A 17,420-nucleotide genomic window follows, 5' to 3' on the forward strand; every position below is an offset into this window, starting at 1 on the left:
AGCACAGGCCATGTGTTTACTGTTCAATGTACACTGTGTCTGTCTGCAGTTCTCCTTCAGCTGAGATCAACAGCTACACACTGCAGGATCAGACAGGTCTAGTCCTTGACAATGACAGGTCCTACAGTATTTGCATTGGGAGGCCTGCATGGTATTGGTGCTGCTGTTGCATGTTTCCATTGGTCTAGAATGGACTGGACTGTGTGTGAATGAGAATGATCTGCTGGTAGGAGAGGAGTCCATCTGACTCATGGAGCTGCACACAGGCTCTCTCTTCCTCACTGCTTTGTTTATATTCCTCTCTGTCTCTCTCTCTCTCCTCTCTCTCTATTTCTCTCTCACACTTTATTTTTCGCTCTTCTGTTTCTCTCTCTGTCTCATCTCTGCCCCCTCTCTCTCTCGCTCTCTCTTTCTCTCTCTATTTCTCCCTTGGTCTCTCTTCTGCTCTCTTTCTCTCTCTCTGTCTCATCTCTGCCCTGCCCCCCCCCCTCCCCTTCTTCTCTCACTATGACACACAATCAATATGCAGGGAGACAGCATCTGGTGTTTATTTTCACTGAAGAGCAAAAAGGGAGTTTGTGTGTGTGTGTCTCTGGAGAGAGGCCACAGCTCAGCTCACCTTCAGCAGTGCTGCAAGGGCGAGGGACCTGACACACACACACACACACACACACACACACACACACACACACACACACACACACACACACACACACACACACACACACACACACACACACACACACACACACACACACCCTAGGGGCCTGCCTCAGTGTCTCTCTGTGTAGTGGGCCAGCTTTCTTCCTGTCTGTCTGTGCCACATGAGCCACTTTATAAAGATGTATGTATGCTTGTGTTAACCAGAATTCCAAGCTTAATTTAATGTTCACACCTAGACAGAAATAGAGTACAATGTTTTAACAAAAAGTAACAGCGACATTCCTCTAGTAGTAAAGCAACTATCCCTGCTTGAGTTCCCCAGACAGACGTAGTCTCATTGATGCAAGGCTATCGAAGTGGCAGACTATTCAGACAGTAAAGTGCATTAGAGTAAGAGAAGAGGTGGCTCTCTCACCCAGTCGCCATGGCTCCAACCTTATAACAATGCCCATCCCTGCGACTGTTTCCCATTAATCAAGAAGTGCCTGTTTGTTTGTTTCCCCCTAGTAGCAGCCCTTTGTGTACTGAGGCATCATTTCCATGCGACTCGTGTGGTGGGTATGTGTCACAGCAGAGTCAGGCCCAGAGGCTGAGGGCTGCCCGGACATTGTATTTAACTAGGCAAGTTAGTTAAGAACAAATTCTTATTTACAATGACAGCCTACCCCGGCCAACGCTGAGCCAATTGTGCGCCACCCTATGGGGCTCCCAATCACAGCCGGATGTGATACAGCCTGGAATTGAACCAGGGACTGTAGTGACACCTCTTGCAGTCTTGCACTGAGGTGCAGTGTCTTCGACCCCTGCGCCACTCGGGAGCCCGAGTAAGGCTGAGAATGGCCAGGGGCCTCACAATACAATATTATCACAATACTTCGGTGCCGATATGATATGTAATGCGATTCAATACTGCCATTTTATTGCGATTAGATGTTCCAAACATATTGCTCACTATACTTTTATTTTAATGAATTGATACATGGAGCCAAAGTATCAATATAATATTGTCAAATGAATATTGCGATATGTAACCATGGATCCCCTCCCCCCATCACTAGGTGTGATGAGGGTCTAGTTCTCTTGTTCTGACTTCTTCTTTTCTTTCTTTTTTCTTTCATTCTCTTTTTCTGTCCGTCTCTCCTTCTCTCTCGCATTCTCTCCTTCAATCTCTTAGATGTTCTCCCTCTCATTCTCTGTCTTTCCCCTCTCTCTTTCTCTGTCTTTCCCCTCTCTCTTTCTCTGTCTTTCCCCTCTCTCTTTCTCCGTCTTTCCCCTCTCTCTTTCTCTGTCTTTCCCCTCTCTCTTTCTCTGTCTTTCCCCTCTCTCTTTCTCTGTCTTTCCCCTCTCTCTTTCTCTGTCTTTCCCCTCTCTCTTTCTCTGTCTTTCCCCTCTCTCTTTCTCTGTCTTTCCCCTCTCTCTTTCTCTGTCTTTCCCCTCTCTCTTTCTCTGTCTTTCCCCTCTCTCTTTCTCTGTCTTTCCCCTCTCTCTTTCTCTGTCTTTCCCCTCTCTCTTTCTCTGTCTTTCCCCTCTCTCTTTCTCTGTCTTTCCCATCTCTCTTTCTTTGTCTGTCTCTCTCCACTGTTTTTCTCCTCTGTCTCTCATCCTTTTTCTTCCCCTGTCTCCCTGTCTCCCTGTCTCCTTGTCTCCTTGTCTCCCTGTCTCCCTGTCTCCCTGTCTCCTTGTCTCTCTGTCTCCCTGTCTCCCTGTCTCCTTGTCTCTCTGTCTCCCTGTCTCCCTGTCTCCTTGTCTCTCTGTCTCCCTGTCTCTCTGTCTCCTTGTCTCTCTGTCTCCTGTGTCCGTCCATGTGTCACTCTAGTAAATGAAGTTACACTCTTGTGGTACTCCATTACACTCTCTCAGCTTGTCATTCTGGGCAATTTGTGACAGCGAAGTGTGTTTGTGCAAGACAGCGTGTGTGTGCGTGTGTGCGTGTGTGCGTGTGTGTGTGCGTGTGTGTGTGTGTGTGTGTGTGTGTGTGTGTGTGTGTGTGTGTGTGTGTGTGTGTGTGTGTGTGTGTGCGTGCGGAAGAGGAAGAGGAAGAGAGATGCTGAGGAAGAGAGATGACAACAGAGAAGAAGCAGCTAAACAGAGAGAGAGAGCAAGAGAGAGAGAGAATGAATGAAGTGAGAAAGAGAGGGAGAAAGAGAGAATGTGAGATGAGCAGAGTGAAACTGCAGCTAAACAGAGAGAAAGAGAGAGAGAAAGAGGAGGGAAAGTAGTACTGAGAGGTTGAGAGAGGCGAAGTGCAGTGGGAGGAAGAGATGTAAAGGAAAGAGGAGGAGAGAAGGGAGGAGAGGAAGAGAAGTAGGGGAAAGAGGAGGAGAGGAAGAGAAGTAGGGGAAAGAGGAGGAGAGAAGGGAGGAGAGGAAGAGAAGAGAAGTAGGGGAAAGAGGAGGAGAGAAGGGAGGAGATAAGGGAGGAGAGGAAGAGAAGTAGGGGAAAGAGGAGGAGAGAAGGGAGGAGAGAAGGGAGGAGAGGAAGAGAAGTAGGGGAAAGAGGAGGAGAGAAGGGAGGAGAGAAGGGAGGAGAGAAGGGAGGAGAGAAGGGAGGAGAAGTAGGGGGAAAGAGGAGGAGAGAAGGGAGGAGAGAAGGGAGGAGAGAAGGGAGGAGAAGTAGGGGAAAGAGGAGGAGAGAAGGGAGGAGAGAAGGGAGGAGAAGTAGGGGAAAGAGGAGGAGAGAAGGGAGGAGAGAAGGGAGGAGAGGAAGAGAAGTAGGGGAAAGAGGAGGAGAGAAGGGAGGAGAGGAAGAGAAGTAGGGGAAAGAGGAGGAGAGAAGGGAGGAGAGGAAGAGAAGTAGGGGAAAGAGGAGGAGAGAAGGGAGGAGAGGAAGAGAAGTAGGGGAAAGAGGAGGAGAGGAAGAGAAGTAGGGGAAAGAGGAGGAGAGGAAGAGGAGATAGTGCAGAGCCTCTATGGGGTGTCAGACTGAGTGAGCCTTGTTATGCAACACAGCTGCCACTGGAATCCCACTACCACATTGATTTGTACTGTTCACTGGAGTAGGACACATATGCATGCTCTCACGCTCTCTCTCTCACACACACACACACACACACACACACACACACACACACACACACACACACACACACACACACACACACACACACACACACACACACACACACAGTACAGCTCCAGAGGCAAAGAACACCAACCAGCAAGGAACATTTCGCACTTGTTGAGCTTCTGTTATTTTTCCCTCCTCTACTCTGCATTCATTTGTTCTCTCTCTTCTCTCTCTCTTCCCCCAACCCCCTTCCTCTCCCAATAATGAGAATTTCTTCAAAAAGACTAGACACTTTCCCTCACGGGCTGAATTTATGTATTATTATTTTTTGATTGTGTGCAACAAAGTCCCAATCATGATCTGATTTGTATACATACATGGTTATTAGTCTACCAGAAGACTCTCGTGTTGAATAATTTATATTTCTAATAGGTACCCCCCCCCCCAACACACACACCACCACGGCACATGCATTAATATTGAACAGATATAAGCCCCTCTAACACCAGAGGGAACAGCATCACATGAAGCAGGGGATTAAAGGTCTTGAAAGGCATCATGGGAAGGAACTTGCCTTTCGTGAACTAACACTCACACTTGAATTCCCCTCCCTTTCACACAGCCTTAGCTGCCCTCCCCAGTGGAGAAACAAGAGGAGAAACTATAAAGATCATACACATAAATCCTCCAAAAGAACATTACTCCCTCTCGTCATTCCTGTTAAAGAACATTACTCCCTCCCTCTCATCATTCCTGTTAAAGAACATTACTCCCTTCCTCTCGTCATTCCTGTTAAAGAACATTACTCCCTCCCTCTCATCATTCCTGTTAAAGAACATTACTCCCTCCCTCTCATCATTCCTGTTAAAGAACATTACTCCCTCCCTCTCATCATTCCTGTTAAAGAACATTACTCTCTCTCATCATTCCTGTTAAAGCACATTACTCCCTCCCTCTCATCATTCCTGTTAAAGAACATTACTCCCTCTCTCTCATCATTCCTGTTAAAGAACATTACTCCCTCCCTCTCATCATTCCTGTTAAAGAACATTACTCCCTCTCTCTCTCATCATTCCTGTTAAAGAACATTACTCCCTCTCATCATTCCTGTTAAAGAACATTACTCCCTCTCTCTCTCATCATTCCTGTTAAAGAACATTACTCCCTCTCATCATTCCTGTTAAAGAACATTACTCCCTCCCTCTCATCATTCCTGTTAAAGAACATTACTCCCTCCCTCTCATCATTCCTGTTAAAGAACATTACTCCCTCTCTCTCTCATCATTCCTGTTAAAGAACATTACTCCCTCTCATCATTCCTGTTAAAGAACATTACTCCCTCTCTCTCTCATCATTCCTGTTAAAGAACATTACTCCCTCTCATCATTCCTGTTAAAGAACATTACTCCCTCCCTCTCATCATTCCTGTTAAAGAACATTACTCCCTCTCTCTCTCATCATTCCTGTTAAAGAACATTACTCCCTCTCATCATTCCTGTTAAAGAACATTACTCCCTCCCTCTCATCATTCCTGTTAAAGAACATTACTCCCTTCCTCTCGTCATTCCTGTTAAAGAACATTACTCCCTCTCATCATTCCTGTTAAAGAACATTACTCCCTCTCTCTCATCATTCCTGTTAAAGAACATTACTCCCTCTCATCATTCCTGTTAAAGAACATTACTCCCTCCCTCTCATCATTCCTGTTAAAGAACATTACTCCCTCCCTCTCATCATTCCTGTTAAAGAACATTACTCCCTCCCTCTCATCATTCCTGTTAAAGAACATTACTCCCTCCCTCTCATCATTCCTGTTAAAGAACATTACTCCCTCTCGTCATTCCTGTTAAAGAACATTACTCCCTCCCTCTCATCATTCCTGTTAAAGAACATTACTCCCTCTCTCTCGTCATTCCTGTTAAAGCACATTACTCCCTCTCTCTCATCATTCCTGTTAAAGAACATTACTCCCTCCCTCTCATCATTCCTGTTAAAGCACATTACTCCCTCTCTCTCGTCATTCCTATTAAAGAACATTACTCCCTCTCTCTCATCATTCCTGTTAAAGAACATTACTCCCTCCCTCTCATCATTCCTGTTAAAGAACATTACTCCCTCTCATCATTCCTGTTAAAGAACATTACTCCCTCCCTCTCATCATTCCTGTTAAAGAACATTACTCCCTCTCGTCATTCCTGTTAAAGAACATTACTCCCTCCCTCTCATCATTCCTGTTAAAGAACATTACTCCCTCCCCCTCATCATTCCTGTTAAAGAACATTACTCCCTCTCTCTCTCATCATTCCTGTTAAAGAACATTACTCCCTCTCATCATTCCTGTTAAAGAACATTACTCCCTCCCTCTCATCATTCCTGTTAAAGCACATTACTCCCTCTCTCTCTCATCATTCCTGTTAAAGAACATTACTCCCTCCCTCTCATCATTCCTGTTAAAGAACATTACTCCCTCCCTCTCGTCATTCCTGTTAAAGAACATTACTCCCTCCCTCTCATCATTCCTGTTAAAGAACATTACTCCCTCCCTCTCATCATTCCTGTTAAAGAACATTACTCCCTCTCTCTCATCATTCCTGTTAAAGAACATTACTCCCTCTCTCTCTCATCATTCCTGTTAAAGAACATTACTCCCTCCCTCTCATCATTCCTGTTAAAGAACATTACTCCCTCCCTCTCATCATTCCTGTTAAAGAACATTACTCCCTCCCTCTCGTCATTCCTGTTAAAGAACATTACTCCCTCCCTCTCATCATTCCTGTTAAAGAACATTACTCCCTCCCTCTCATCATTCCTGTTAAAGCACATTACTCCCTCCCTCTCATCATTCCTGTTAAAGAACATTACTCCCTCTCATCATTCCTGTTAAAGAACATTACTCCCTCCCTCTCATCATTCCTGTTAAAGAACATTACTCCCTCTCGTCATTCCTGTTAAAGAACATTACTCCCTCCCTCTCATCATTCCTGTTAAAGAACATTACTCCCTCCCTCTCATCGTTCCTGTTAAAGAACATTACTCCCTCCCTCTCATCATTCCTGTTAAAGGACATTACTCCCTCCCTCTCATCATTCCTGTTAAAGAACATTACTCCCTCCCTCTCATCATTCCTGTTAAAGAACATTACTCCCTCTCGTCATTCCTGTTAAAGAACATTACTCCCTCCCTCTCATCATTCCTGTTAAAGAACATTACTCCCTCCCTCTCATCGTTCCTGTTAAAGAACATTACTCCCTCCCTCTCATCATTCCTGTTAAAGGACATTACTCCCTCCCTCTCATCATTCCTGTTAAAGAACATTACTCCCTCCCTCTCATCATTCCTGTTAAAGAACATTACTCCCTCCCTCTCATCATTCCTGTTAAAGAACATTACTCCCTCCCTCTCATCATTCCTGTTAAAGAACATTACTCCCTCCCCCTCATCATTCCTGTTAAAGAACATTACTCCCTCTCATCATTCCTGTTCTCCTCCCATTATTTCTCCTCTCTTTTCCTTTTTATATGCTAAAACTATTTTTCATCTGTGCCTGTATCTCTCGGGAAGGCTACAATACTTTTAAGAGTCTATGAAGTATTTAGTGTGTAGTTTGTTCGTGAAGAAACAAGTGATAAGTGGGTTTTATCAAGTCCATTAAACACTAGTCACAATGAAATCCGACATGCCTGAACTACCTGCAAAGACTACCCGCAAAGACCCAAAGACAGCTCTCAGGTCTGGTACAAGCTGTGTCGTTTAAAACACTGGGAGTGGATCTATCACAGCTATTCAGATGCTACACACGCTCATAGTCGTACCATATAGTAGCTTCAGAGGTAACAGATCTAACACACTTTCACTTTGTATTTTTTACCTCAGGCTGCTTAGTTTGAATGTAATCAGAAACCGCTTTTATCTGAGGTATGGGAAAGCCTAAAACACAGCGAGAGAGAGTACTAGTGAAGCCTACATTAAGGCTTGTTCACATGAGAGTACAGAGTGCTGTCTGCCATTATAAGATGATACAACACAGCTCAAAGCCTTTCTCTCTCTCTCTCTCTCGCTCTCTCTACCTCTCTCTCTCTCTCTCTCTCTCTCTCTCTGTCTCGCTCTCTCTCTCTCTCTCTCTCTACCTCTCTCTCTCTCGCTCTCTCTGTCTCGCTCTCTCTCTACCTCTCTCTCTGTCTCGCTCTCTACCTCGCTCTCTCTGTCTCGCTCTCTCTCTCTCTCTCTCTCGCTCTCTCTGTCTTGCTCTCTCTCTCTCTCTCTCTCTCTCGCTCTCTCTGTCTTGCTCTCTCTCTCTCTCTCTCTACCTCGCTCTCTCTCTCTCTCTCTCTCTCTGTCTCTCTCTCTACCTCTCTCTCTCGCTCTCTCTGTCTCGCTCTCTCTCTCTCTCTCTCTCTCTCTCTCTCTCGCTCTCTCTCTCTGTCTTGCTCTCTCTCGCTATCTCTCTCTCTCTGTCTTGCTCTCTCTCTCTCTCTCTCTCTCTCTCGCTATCTCTCTCTCTCTCGCTCTCTCTGTCTCGCTCTCTCTCTCTCTCGCTCTCTCTGTCTGGCTCTCTCTCTCTCTCGCTATCTCTCTCTCTCTCGCTCTCTCTGTCTTGCTCTCTCTCTCTCTACCTCGCTCTCTCTCTCTCTCTCTGTCTCTCGCTCTACCTCTCTCTCTCGCTCTCTCTGTCTCGCTCTCTCTCTCTCGCTCTCTCTGTCTCGCTCTCTCTCTCTCTCTCGCTCTCTCTGTCTCGCTCTCTCTCTCTCTCTGTCTCGCTCTCTCTCTCTCTCTCTCTCTCTCTCTCTCTCTCTCGCTATCTCTCTCTCTCGCTCTCTCTGTCTCGCTCTCTCTCTCTCTCTCGCTCTCTCTGTCTTGCTCTCTCTCTCTCTCTCTCTCTCTCTCTCGCTCTCTCTGTCTTGCTCGCTCTCTCTCTCTCTCTCTCGCTATCTCTCTCTCTCGCTCTCTCTGTCTCGCTCTCTCTCTCTCTCGCTCTCTCTGTCTTGCTCTCTCTCTCTCTTGCTATCTCTCTCTCTCTTGCTCTCTCTGTCTTGCTCTCTCTCTCTCTACCTCTCTCTCTCTCGCTCTCTCTGTCTCGCTCTCTCTCTCTCGCTCTCTCTGTCTTGCTCTCTCTCTCTCTCGCTATCTCTCTCTCTCGCTCTCTCTGTCTCTCTCTCTCGCTCTCTCTGTCTTGCTCTCTCTCTCTCTCTCTCTCTCTCTCTCGTTATCTCTCTCTCTCTCTCTCTCACACTCTCTCTCTGTCTCTCTTTCTCTCTCTCTCTCTCTCTCTCTACCTCTCTCTCTCGCTCTCTCTGTCTCTCTCGCTCTCTCTCTCGCTCTCTCTGTCTTGCTCTCTCTCTCTCTGTCTCTCTCTCTCGCTATCTCTCTCTCTCTCGCTCTCTCTGTCTTGCTCTCTCTCTCGCTATCTCTGTCTCTCTCTCTCTCTCTTTCACACTCTCTCTCTGTCTCTCTTTCTCTCTCTCTACCTCTCTCTCTCGCTCTCTCTGTCTTGCTCTCTCTGTCTTGCTCTCTCTCTCTCTCTCTCTCTCTCTCTCTCTCTCTCTCTCTCTCTCTCTCTGTCTCTCTCTCTGTAGAATGTAGATTATCATTGAGCTTCAGACGTTCTGTTCTAACTCCCCTTAAAGCTAGCACAGATTGCTTTTCTACAGCCTCTATTGAGTTTGGCCTAGACTAGATGAGCACCATTTTCCTCATCATGACTTCAGCTGAATAAAAAAACACAGCACTTAGCAATGCCAGGTTGTTCTTATAGGCCACTCCTCCCTTTCTCTGTAATATATGCCATTTAGCAGACAATTTTATGCAAAGGAACTTATAGTCATGCTCGCATACGATTTATGTACAGGTGGTCCCAGGAATTTAACCCACTAGCCGGGCATTACAAGCGCCATGCTCTACCAACTGAGCAACAGAGGACCACCCTACTCTACTGGCTGGGGAATATCTACTAAAGAGACTTCCTGTTTCTGGGGAATATCTACTAAAGAGACTTCCTTTTTCTGGGGAATATTTACTAAAGAGACTTCCTGTTTCTGGGGAATATCTACTAAAGAGACTTCCTGTTTCTGGGGAATATCTACTAAAGAGACTTCCTGTTTCTCTGAGGTTCTTTTAACGGATTAGAATAGAAATTCCTCTCGTTTTCTCATTGTAGGTCAATCTCACTGCCTCGACACTTTCTTCTTTCTCCTCCTTCTCTACCACACTTCTCCATCTCATCCTTCTCAATCCCAAATCCAGTGGCTTGTGTTAGGAAATGAAATTTTTCCCCCCACCGGCCCACCCTTTACATCCCTGGACCTGTGTCTGAGGGACAGGAAGTGGGCATGTGTGAGCTGGCTCTGCCTGGCCGGCTGGCTGGCTGTTTTCTGTAAATGACCGTCCATTGACACGGTGTGACAAAGCCGTGTTGGCAGTGTAGCTCCTCTTAAAAGGATTACACAGGGAGCGTGGAGCTGGGGAGGCAGGGACGAGAGGGGACGGTGGGCGCATGCCCAATGAACCATCCTCTACTCCTCCTCTTGCCTGGTTGGGGCTGGGAGAGTAGAGAGTCAGTGTTTAGCGTTAAGACAAACAGGCAGGCTGGCGAGTGGCTGGCACCTGGAGTGGAGGAGTTTGTCACCTAGCCTGAAGGGAGACGAGAGAGACGAGAGGAGGATGTAGCATGAATGCTCTCTCTCTCGCACGCACGCACACACACACACACACACACACACACACACACACACACACACACACACACACACACACACACACACACACACACACACACACACACACCCATACGCACACACACTGCATTCCTGAGCCAGATCCCAGTCTGTCTTTGTTCATTAGGAGTGGGTTAGCATGTCACCATGTAACCACAGTTCTGGAATCAGTTCTTTGGGACTTCTGTGGGTATCATCCCATTGTTCGTCCGCCACTCAGATAGCGCCATGGTCAGACATGGAGTGTCTCTGCTCACCAAGGCTTTGTGGATGAGTCTTTGACGGCTTTGAAGAATAGTGTCACACAAAGTGATATTTATACTAATCTGATGAATCAAGCCTCTTTCTGTCAATGGAAGCTCAGTGATATGGGTAACATGCATTGATTACATTTCTTAAAGTTATATCCCATGTCCCGCCTGTCATTGGAAGAGTTGTATTATAGCCCCTGGCTAGGAGAGTGTCACACCCTTTCAATAGAGATACTGTATGCATCATCATCATCATATGGCTGCCACACCTACCAGAGGGGCACACACAACCTTATTCTACTCACCCCTCTTCTTCTTCCTCTCTTTCTTCCTTCCCTGTCTCTCTCTGTCCTTCCCTGTCTCTCCCTCTCTCTCTCTCTGAGGCATTCAATTCCCTCCATTTCTTATGTAACTATCGCTACGTCGTTCCGGATTGCTGCAGCCATGGTCTGACATGGATATATTTAGCCAGGCCTCCTCTCTCCACTCTGTCCTCCCGTACCCAGCATACCCAAGCAGCAATAAAACATTCATCTATTCAGACCCTCAGGCAGTGCAGTGACACACTTACTTTACATCCAGAACAATTACTGTAATGTCCACTAAATCTAGATTACAATGCAGACGTCCCACTGGGTTAGCGCAACGCACTGGTGAGCACACAGTTTCAGAGGGGGTAGAGAGAGAGCAGGCACCGCTTATAAAATGCTGGGTGCTCTTGTTGTTTTTACTTCAGCATGCGGGCTCACTAATGGCATATTGATTGTGTATCTAGAGGCTGTGAGCTCACACGGAGATGGTAGTGTGTGTCCCCTCTTCCTGCTCCTCTCTTCTCGTCTCTCTTCTTTTCTTTCCCTTTCCTCTCCTCCTTCTCTCCTCCTTCTCTCCTCCTCCTCACACACACTGGACAGCAGCCAGCTCCTCACCTCAGATGGGCTGTGCAGCACAGAAGGCAGCATGCCACCTAGCGCCAAGGTCACGCTGGGCGGCCATATTGTATTTTATTACAATGTGGGCTGCACTGAGCACTAATAAGGCATCTTGTTAGATTTATCACCCATGGCAACAGCAGCTGCAGATCAGCGGACTAGGCAGGTATCCAGAATGTTAATGCACTGTCCATGTTTTTATGTTTGGCCAAGTTCTTTTCTGTGCTTTTATTAATGCATAACTCATGCTCAGTGTACTGGTGTAAAGTAGATTAGAAGATGGTCCTGGTAGTTAAGGTCTATCTGGGAGGCTTGTGTTTTTGTGTGTATGTGAAGCGGACTATGACATTGTCTTTCCAGGAATAATGATGTAGGTTCGATTAGTACCCTCTGGTCAGTGTGCTCTGGTCTGATGACATCATACCTGTTTTCTGACATGTGTGGTAAGGTTGAAAATGCTTTGAATTTCTGTTAAGACTCCCTCTGACCTGCTACATGCAGTGTGGGGGGTCTCTCCTAATCCATTCGATGAGATGGAAAACCTAGAGATATACAATATCATATTATGTTTGTCATCTTCAAAACCATCGATTGTCAGAGAATACCATATTACTATAGAATGGCATAGTGTTCTATTTAATCATATGAATGAAAGCATGAAGAGACACTGTTTCTCCATCTCTGACCTCTCTCCCCTGCAGGTGACCCCAGTAGCAGGCCCTCCAGAGGGGGGTACCAGGGTGACCATCCATGGCATGAACCTGGGCCTGGCGTTCAGTGAGATGGTGGACAACGTGAAGGTGGCTGGGGTCAAGTGTTCCCCTGTGGAGGAAGGCTACATTATCGCAGAGCAGTAGGTCAACACACACACACACACACACACACACACACACACACACACACACACACACACACACACACACACACACACACACACACACACACACACACACACACACACACACACACACACACACACACACACACACACACACACACACACACACACACCAGAGAGACAACTCTCTTAATTATGACTGGAGCTGGGCCAGCAGTCTGTCTGTTGTTTTCCTGTACAGGAAGATAGCCCATGCCTCACACACGTGCACACACACACACATAGACACATAGACACACACACATAAACACACACACACTGTCAGTCCCAGAACATCTGTATGTGTTTACCTTTGTTTACTTGTTATGATTGTCTGGTACAGCAGAGAGCACATTAACCCTGTTTCATAATTGGCTTCCTGCGTCCTGCTTCCTGCTGCCTCCCACAAATAGACTAGGTACAAGTCAGTACGAGTCTGGAGAGCAGTGCATTGTGGATGCACTCCCCTCACCTAGACAGGTGTATATATACTGTACACCTCTCAGTCTTCCTGTCTCTGTCTTCACCTAGACAGGTGTATATATACTGTACACCTCTCAGTCTCCCTGTCTCTGTCTTCACCTAGACAGGTGTATATATACTGTACACCTCTGTCTCCCTGTCTCTGTCTTCACCTAGACAGGTGTATATATACTGTACACCTCTGTCTCCCTGTCTCTGTCTTCACCTAGACAGGTGTATATATACTGTACACCTCTCAGTCTCCCTGTCTCTGTCTTCACCTAGACAGGTGTATATATACTGTACACCTCTCAGTCTCCCTGTCTCTGTCTTCACCTAGACAGGTGTATATATACTGTACACCTCTGTCTCCCTGTCTCTGTCTTCACCTAGACAGGTGTATATATACTGTACACCTCTCAGTCTCCCTGTCTCTGTCTTCACCTAGACAGGTGTATATATACTGTACACCTCTCAGTCTCCCTGTCTCTGTCTTCACCTAGACAGGTGTATATATACTGTACACCTCTCAGTCTCCCTGTCTCTGTCTTCACCTAGACAGGTGTATATATACTGTACACCTCTCAGTCTCCCTGTCTCTGTCTTCACCTAGACAGGTGTATATATACTGTACACCTCTCAGTCTCCCTGTCTCTGTCTTCACCTAGACCGGTGTATATATACCCTCTCAGTCTCCCTGTCTCTGTCTTCACCTAGACCGGTGTATATATACCCTCTCAGCCTCCCTGTCAGCACACAGCAGGACTTTCTGACCCTGAGTACAGTAGAGTTGAGTGGTTTATGGATGCCCTCATCTTGACCCTAACCCTCACCTTGACCCTAACCCCTCACCTTGACCCAACCCTCACCTTTACCATAACCATAACCCTCAACTTGACCCTAACCATAACCCTCACCTTGACCCTAACCCCTCACCTTGACCCAACCCTCACCTTTACCATAACCATAACCCTCACCTTGACCCTAACCATAACCCTCACCTTGACCCAAACCCTCACCTTTACCCTAACCATAACCCTCACCTTGACCCTAACCCCCTCACCTTGACCCAACCCTCACCTTTACCCTAACCATAACCCTCACCTTGACCCTAACCCTCACCTTGACCCTAACCCCTCACCTTGACCCAACCCTCACCTTTACCCTAACCATAACCATAACCCTCACCTTGACCCAAACCCTCACCTTGACCCAAACCATAACCCTCACCTTGGCCCAAACCCTCACCTTGACCCAAACCATAACCCTCACCTTGACCCAAACCCTCACCTTGACCCTAACCCTCACCTTGACCCCTATAACCATAACCCTCACCTTGACCCAAACCCTCACCTTGACCCAAACCATAACCCTCACCTTGACCCTCCTTAACCATAACCCTCACCTTGACCCAAACCCTCACCTTGACCCAAACCCTCACCTTGACCCTAACCTTCACCTTGACCCAAACCTTCACCTTTACCCTAACCATAACCATAACCCTCACCTTGACCCAAACCCTCACCTTGACCCAAACCATAACCCTCACCTTGACCCTAACCCCTCACCTTGACCCAGCCCTCACTTTTACCCTAACCATAACACTCAACTTGACCCAAACCCTCACCTTGACCCAAACCATAACCTTCACCTTGACCCAAACCCTCACCTTTACCCTACCCTAACCATAACACTCAACTTGACCCAAACCCTCACCTTGACCCAATAACCCTCACCTTGACCCAAACCCTTCACCTATGCCCCAAACCCTCACCTTGACCCAAACCCTCACCTTGACCCTAACCCTCACCTTGACCCAAACCCTCACCATGTCCCAAACCCTCACCATGTCCCAAACCCTCACCTTGACCCAAACCCTCACCTTGACCCAAACCCTCACCTTGACCCAAACCATAACCTTCACCTTGACCCAAACCTTCACCTTTACCCTAACCATAACCCTCACCTTGACCCAAACCATAACCTTCACCTTGACCCAAACCTTCACCTTTACCCTAACCATAACCCACACCTTTATCCTAACCATAACCCTCACCTTGACCCAACCCCTCACCATGTCCCAAACCCTCACCTTGACCCAAACCCTCACCATGTCCCAAACCCTCACCATGTCCCAAACCCTCACCTTGACCCAAACCCTCACCTTGACCCAAACCCTCACCTTGACCCAAACCCTCACCTTGACCCAAACCATAACCTTCACCTTGACCCAAACCTTCACCTTTACCCTAACCATAACCCACACCTTTATCCTAACCATAACCCTCACCTTGACCCAAACCCTCTCCTTGACCCAAACCCTCACGTTGACCCTAACCCTCACCTTGACCCAAACCCTCATCTTGACAGGTGTAAGAACGCTCAGACTTTTGACTGAATTGGAACCCTCTCTGTCAGTACAGTATGCCCCTCACATGTTGACCTTGAGTAGAGTAGAGTAGAGTAGAGTAGAGTAGAGTAGAGTAGAGTAGAGTAGAGTAGAGTAGAGTAGAGTAGAGTAGAGTAGAGTAGAGTAGAACAGGGGTTCTTAAACAAATTCAGCCTGGGACCCAAATTAGAAATTCTGTATTTTCCTGGGACCCAAGCTTATGAAAATATGCAATTATACATAAATACCGGTACATTTCATTGCCCTTGTGCCTAAAACAAATGCAATATAGGCAAAAACAAATAGCAATTAAATGAATTACCCATATAAATAGCTATTCATGTTTATTTTCCCCCATTAAAAACACTCTTACATATCTGTCTAGGTTGCTGTTAAACTACAAGCAATTTCCATTCTGAACTGGTATAAACTGATTGATCATATCACACAGATGTAGACCAGAACACACAGTCCTAATGAGAGGTGTGTGGCTGGTTGAAGTTTCCAACAAGCATGTCTATTCTGGGATCAGTTTTTAACAGTGCAACACTGAGGTGATGCTCAGCATTGACACTGTTTCAGTACTTGAGAACCCTGACTTGCATAGGTATGTGGTGCCAAACTGGATCTGAACATCTACTGTTTTCTCAGTCAGGCAGGAGACCACTTCCTGCTGCAGATGAGCAACCCAGAACTGTGTTCGTCTCAAAAAAGCATCTTGCTTCAATCAGTTTATTCCAGTTCAGAATAAAAAGTATTACTTGTATTTTAAACAGCAACAGTTCCAACCTAGACTAGTTTAACAATAATTTCTACAGTAAGATGTACAGCAGGCCTGATCTGCTGTACTGTTACTAGGGGTTGCAATATCAGTAGCAAGCTAGCTTGCTTTGGCTAATGTTAGCTATTAGCTGTGTACAAGGCCTGGGGAGAGTTAGTACTCCCTTATTTCTGCTTATCATCACCTGTTATAAAATTACAATGCCTTGCTAGCTGACTTAGTTTTCCACTGTCAAAGCACTGTTAACTGAAGCATTCTGCCCTGTTCTGAAAGAACTCCCTGGGTTTAGCATCATGCTGTGGATGTCATTTTAATTTGTTCGTTTTGAGAGACACATTACTAAGCACTTCCATGCACATAACACATTGTGGGCGCTCCTCGTTGTTTCTCACAGTTTGTATGAAACCAAGAGAGAGAAACTCATCACTGTATTTGCATTTCATGACGATTGAGCTCAGTCAGAACTTGTGGAGAAGTGATGGAGAGTGGGAATGACAAGTCAGTGGCTGACAGAGCATCATCTGCTGCTGAACGACAACGCTGCAGCGTGTGGGTCACGAAGAGATCTTCAAGAAAACTGAAAACAGAAAAAAGATCAGGCAAACGAAGCACACGGGCAGCTCCCTCTACCACTCCCTCTCGCGCAGTTGGCAAATTGAGCAGAGACCGCTGCTAAGCAGAGAGCACACTGAACCAAGAGCGTAGATGCGCTTGGCCAAATCAATTCCAGTAATTAATTAAACAATTCTACATATACTCTGACACGTTGCGACCCACCATTAACAGGTCCGTGGGTCGCGACCTATACTTTAAGAATGGCTGGACTAGAATATAGAGGAGGCTGCAGAGCAGAGTCATAAAAATACCTATCTGTGTTGCAGAAGAAACATATAGACTGACAAGCACTCAGTCTCTACTCTCTCCTCCATCTGAATGGGAGAACAATTACACAATAGTTTTGTGTTGGCAGTACAGACACTGAAACAGAGGTAGCCTGGCACACAACAGAGTAGAGTAGAGCAGAACAGAGTAGAGCAGAACAGAGTAGAGCAGAACAGAGTAGAGTGAAGTCCTTTACCTTAATTCCTCCGCTGGCCTACTTCTTTTGCACGCTCTCTGAACACCACTGAGCACTACACCATTGTACCTCAACACTCAGCTCCCGGTTCCGAGGCAAATCAGAGAACTTGCAAATTAAGCACAAGACAAATAATGAATTCAACAAAGGTTGTACTTTGATGTGCATACTTTATACTGTAAACGTCTAGGAGGCAAATGTTTTGGCTATTGTTATGTGGGCAGAGGCTCCTTTTTGAATACCTTTTGGTAGCTAGATTGGGTAGAGTTGGTGT

General features: G+C 46.4%; 1 protein-coding gene across 3 annotated transcripts in view; it reads left to right on the plus strand.

The window, feature by feature from the left end:
* LOC106572568 (plexin-A2) overlaps window positions 1–17,420 on the plus strand; it is a 435,095-nt gene that overhangs the window by 334,024 nt on the left and 83,651 nt on the right. For all 3 annotated transcript variants that reach the window (XM_045696254.1, XM_014146868.2, XM_045696253.1), the window contains exon 13: window positions 12,261–12,412. In XM_045696254.1, coding sequence (XP_045552210.1) covers window positions 12,261–12,412 — 152 coding nt within the window. The remainder of the gene's footprint in view (window positions 1–12,260; window positions 12,413–17,420) is intronic.

This window comes from Salmo salar, chromosome ssa15, assembly GCF_905237065.1.
Source record: "Salmo salar chromosome ssa15, Ssal_v3.1, whole genome shotgun sequence".
NCBI lineage: Eukaryota > Metazoa > Chordata > Actinopteri > Salmoniformes > Salmonidae > Salmo > Salmo salar.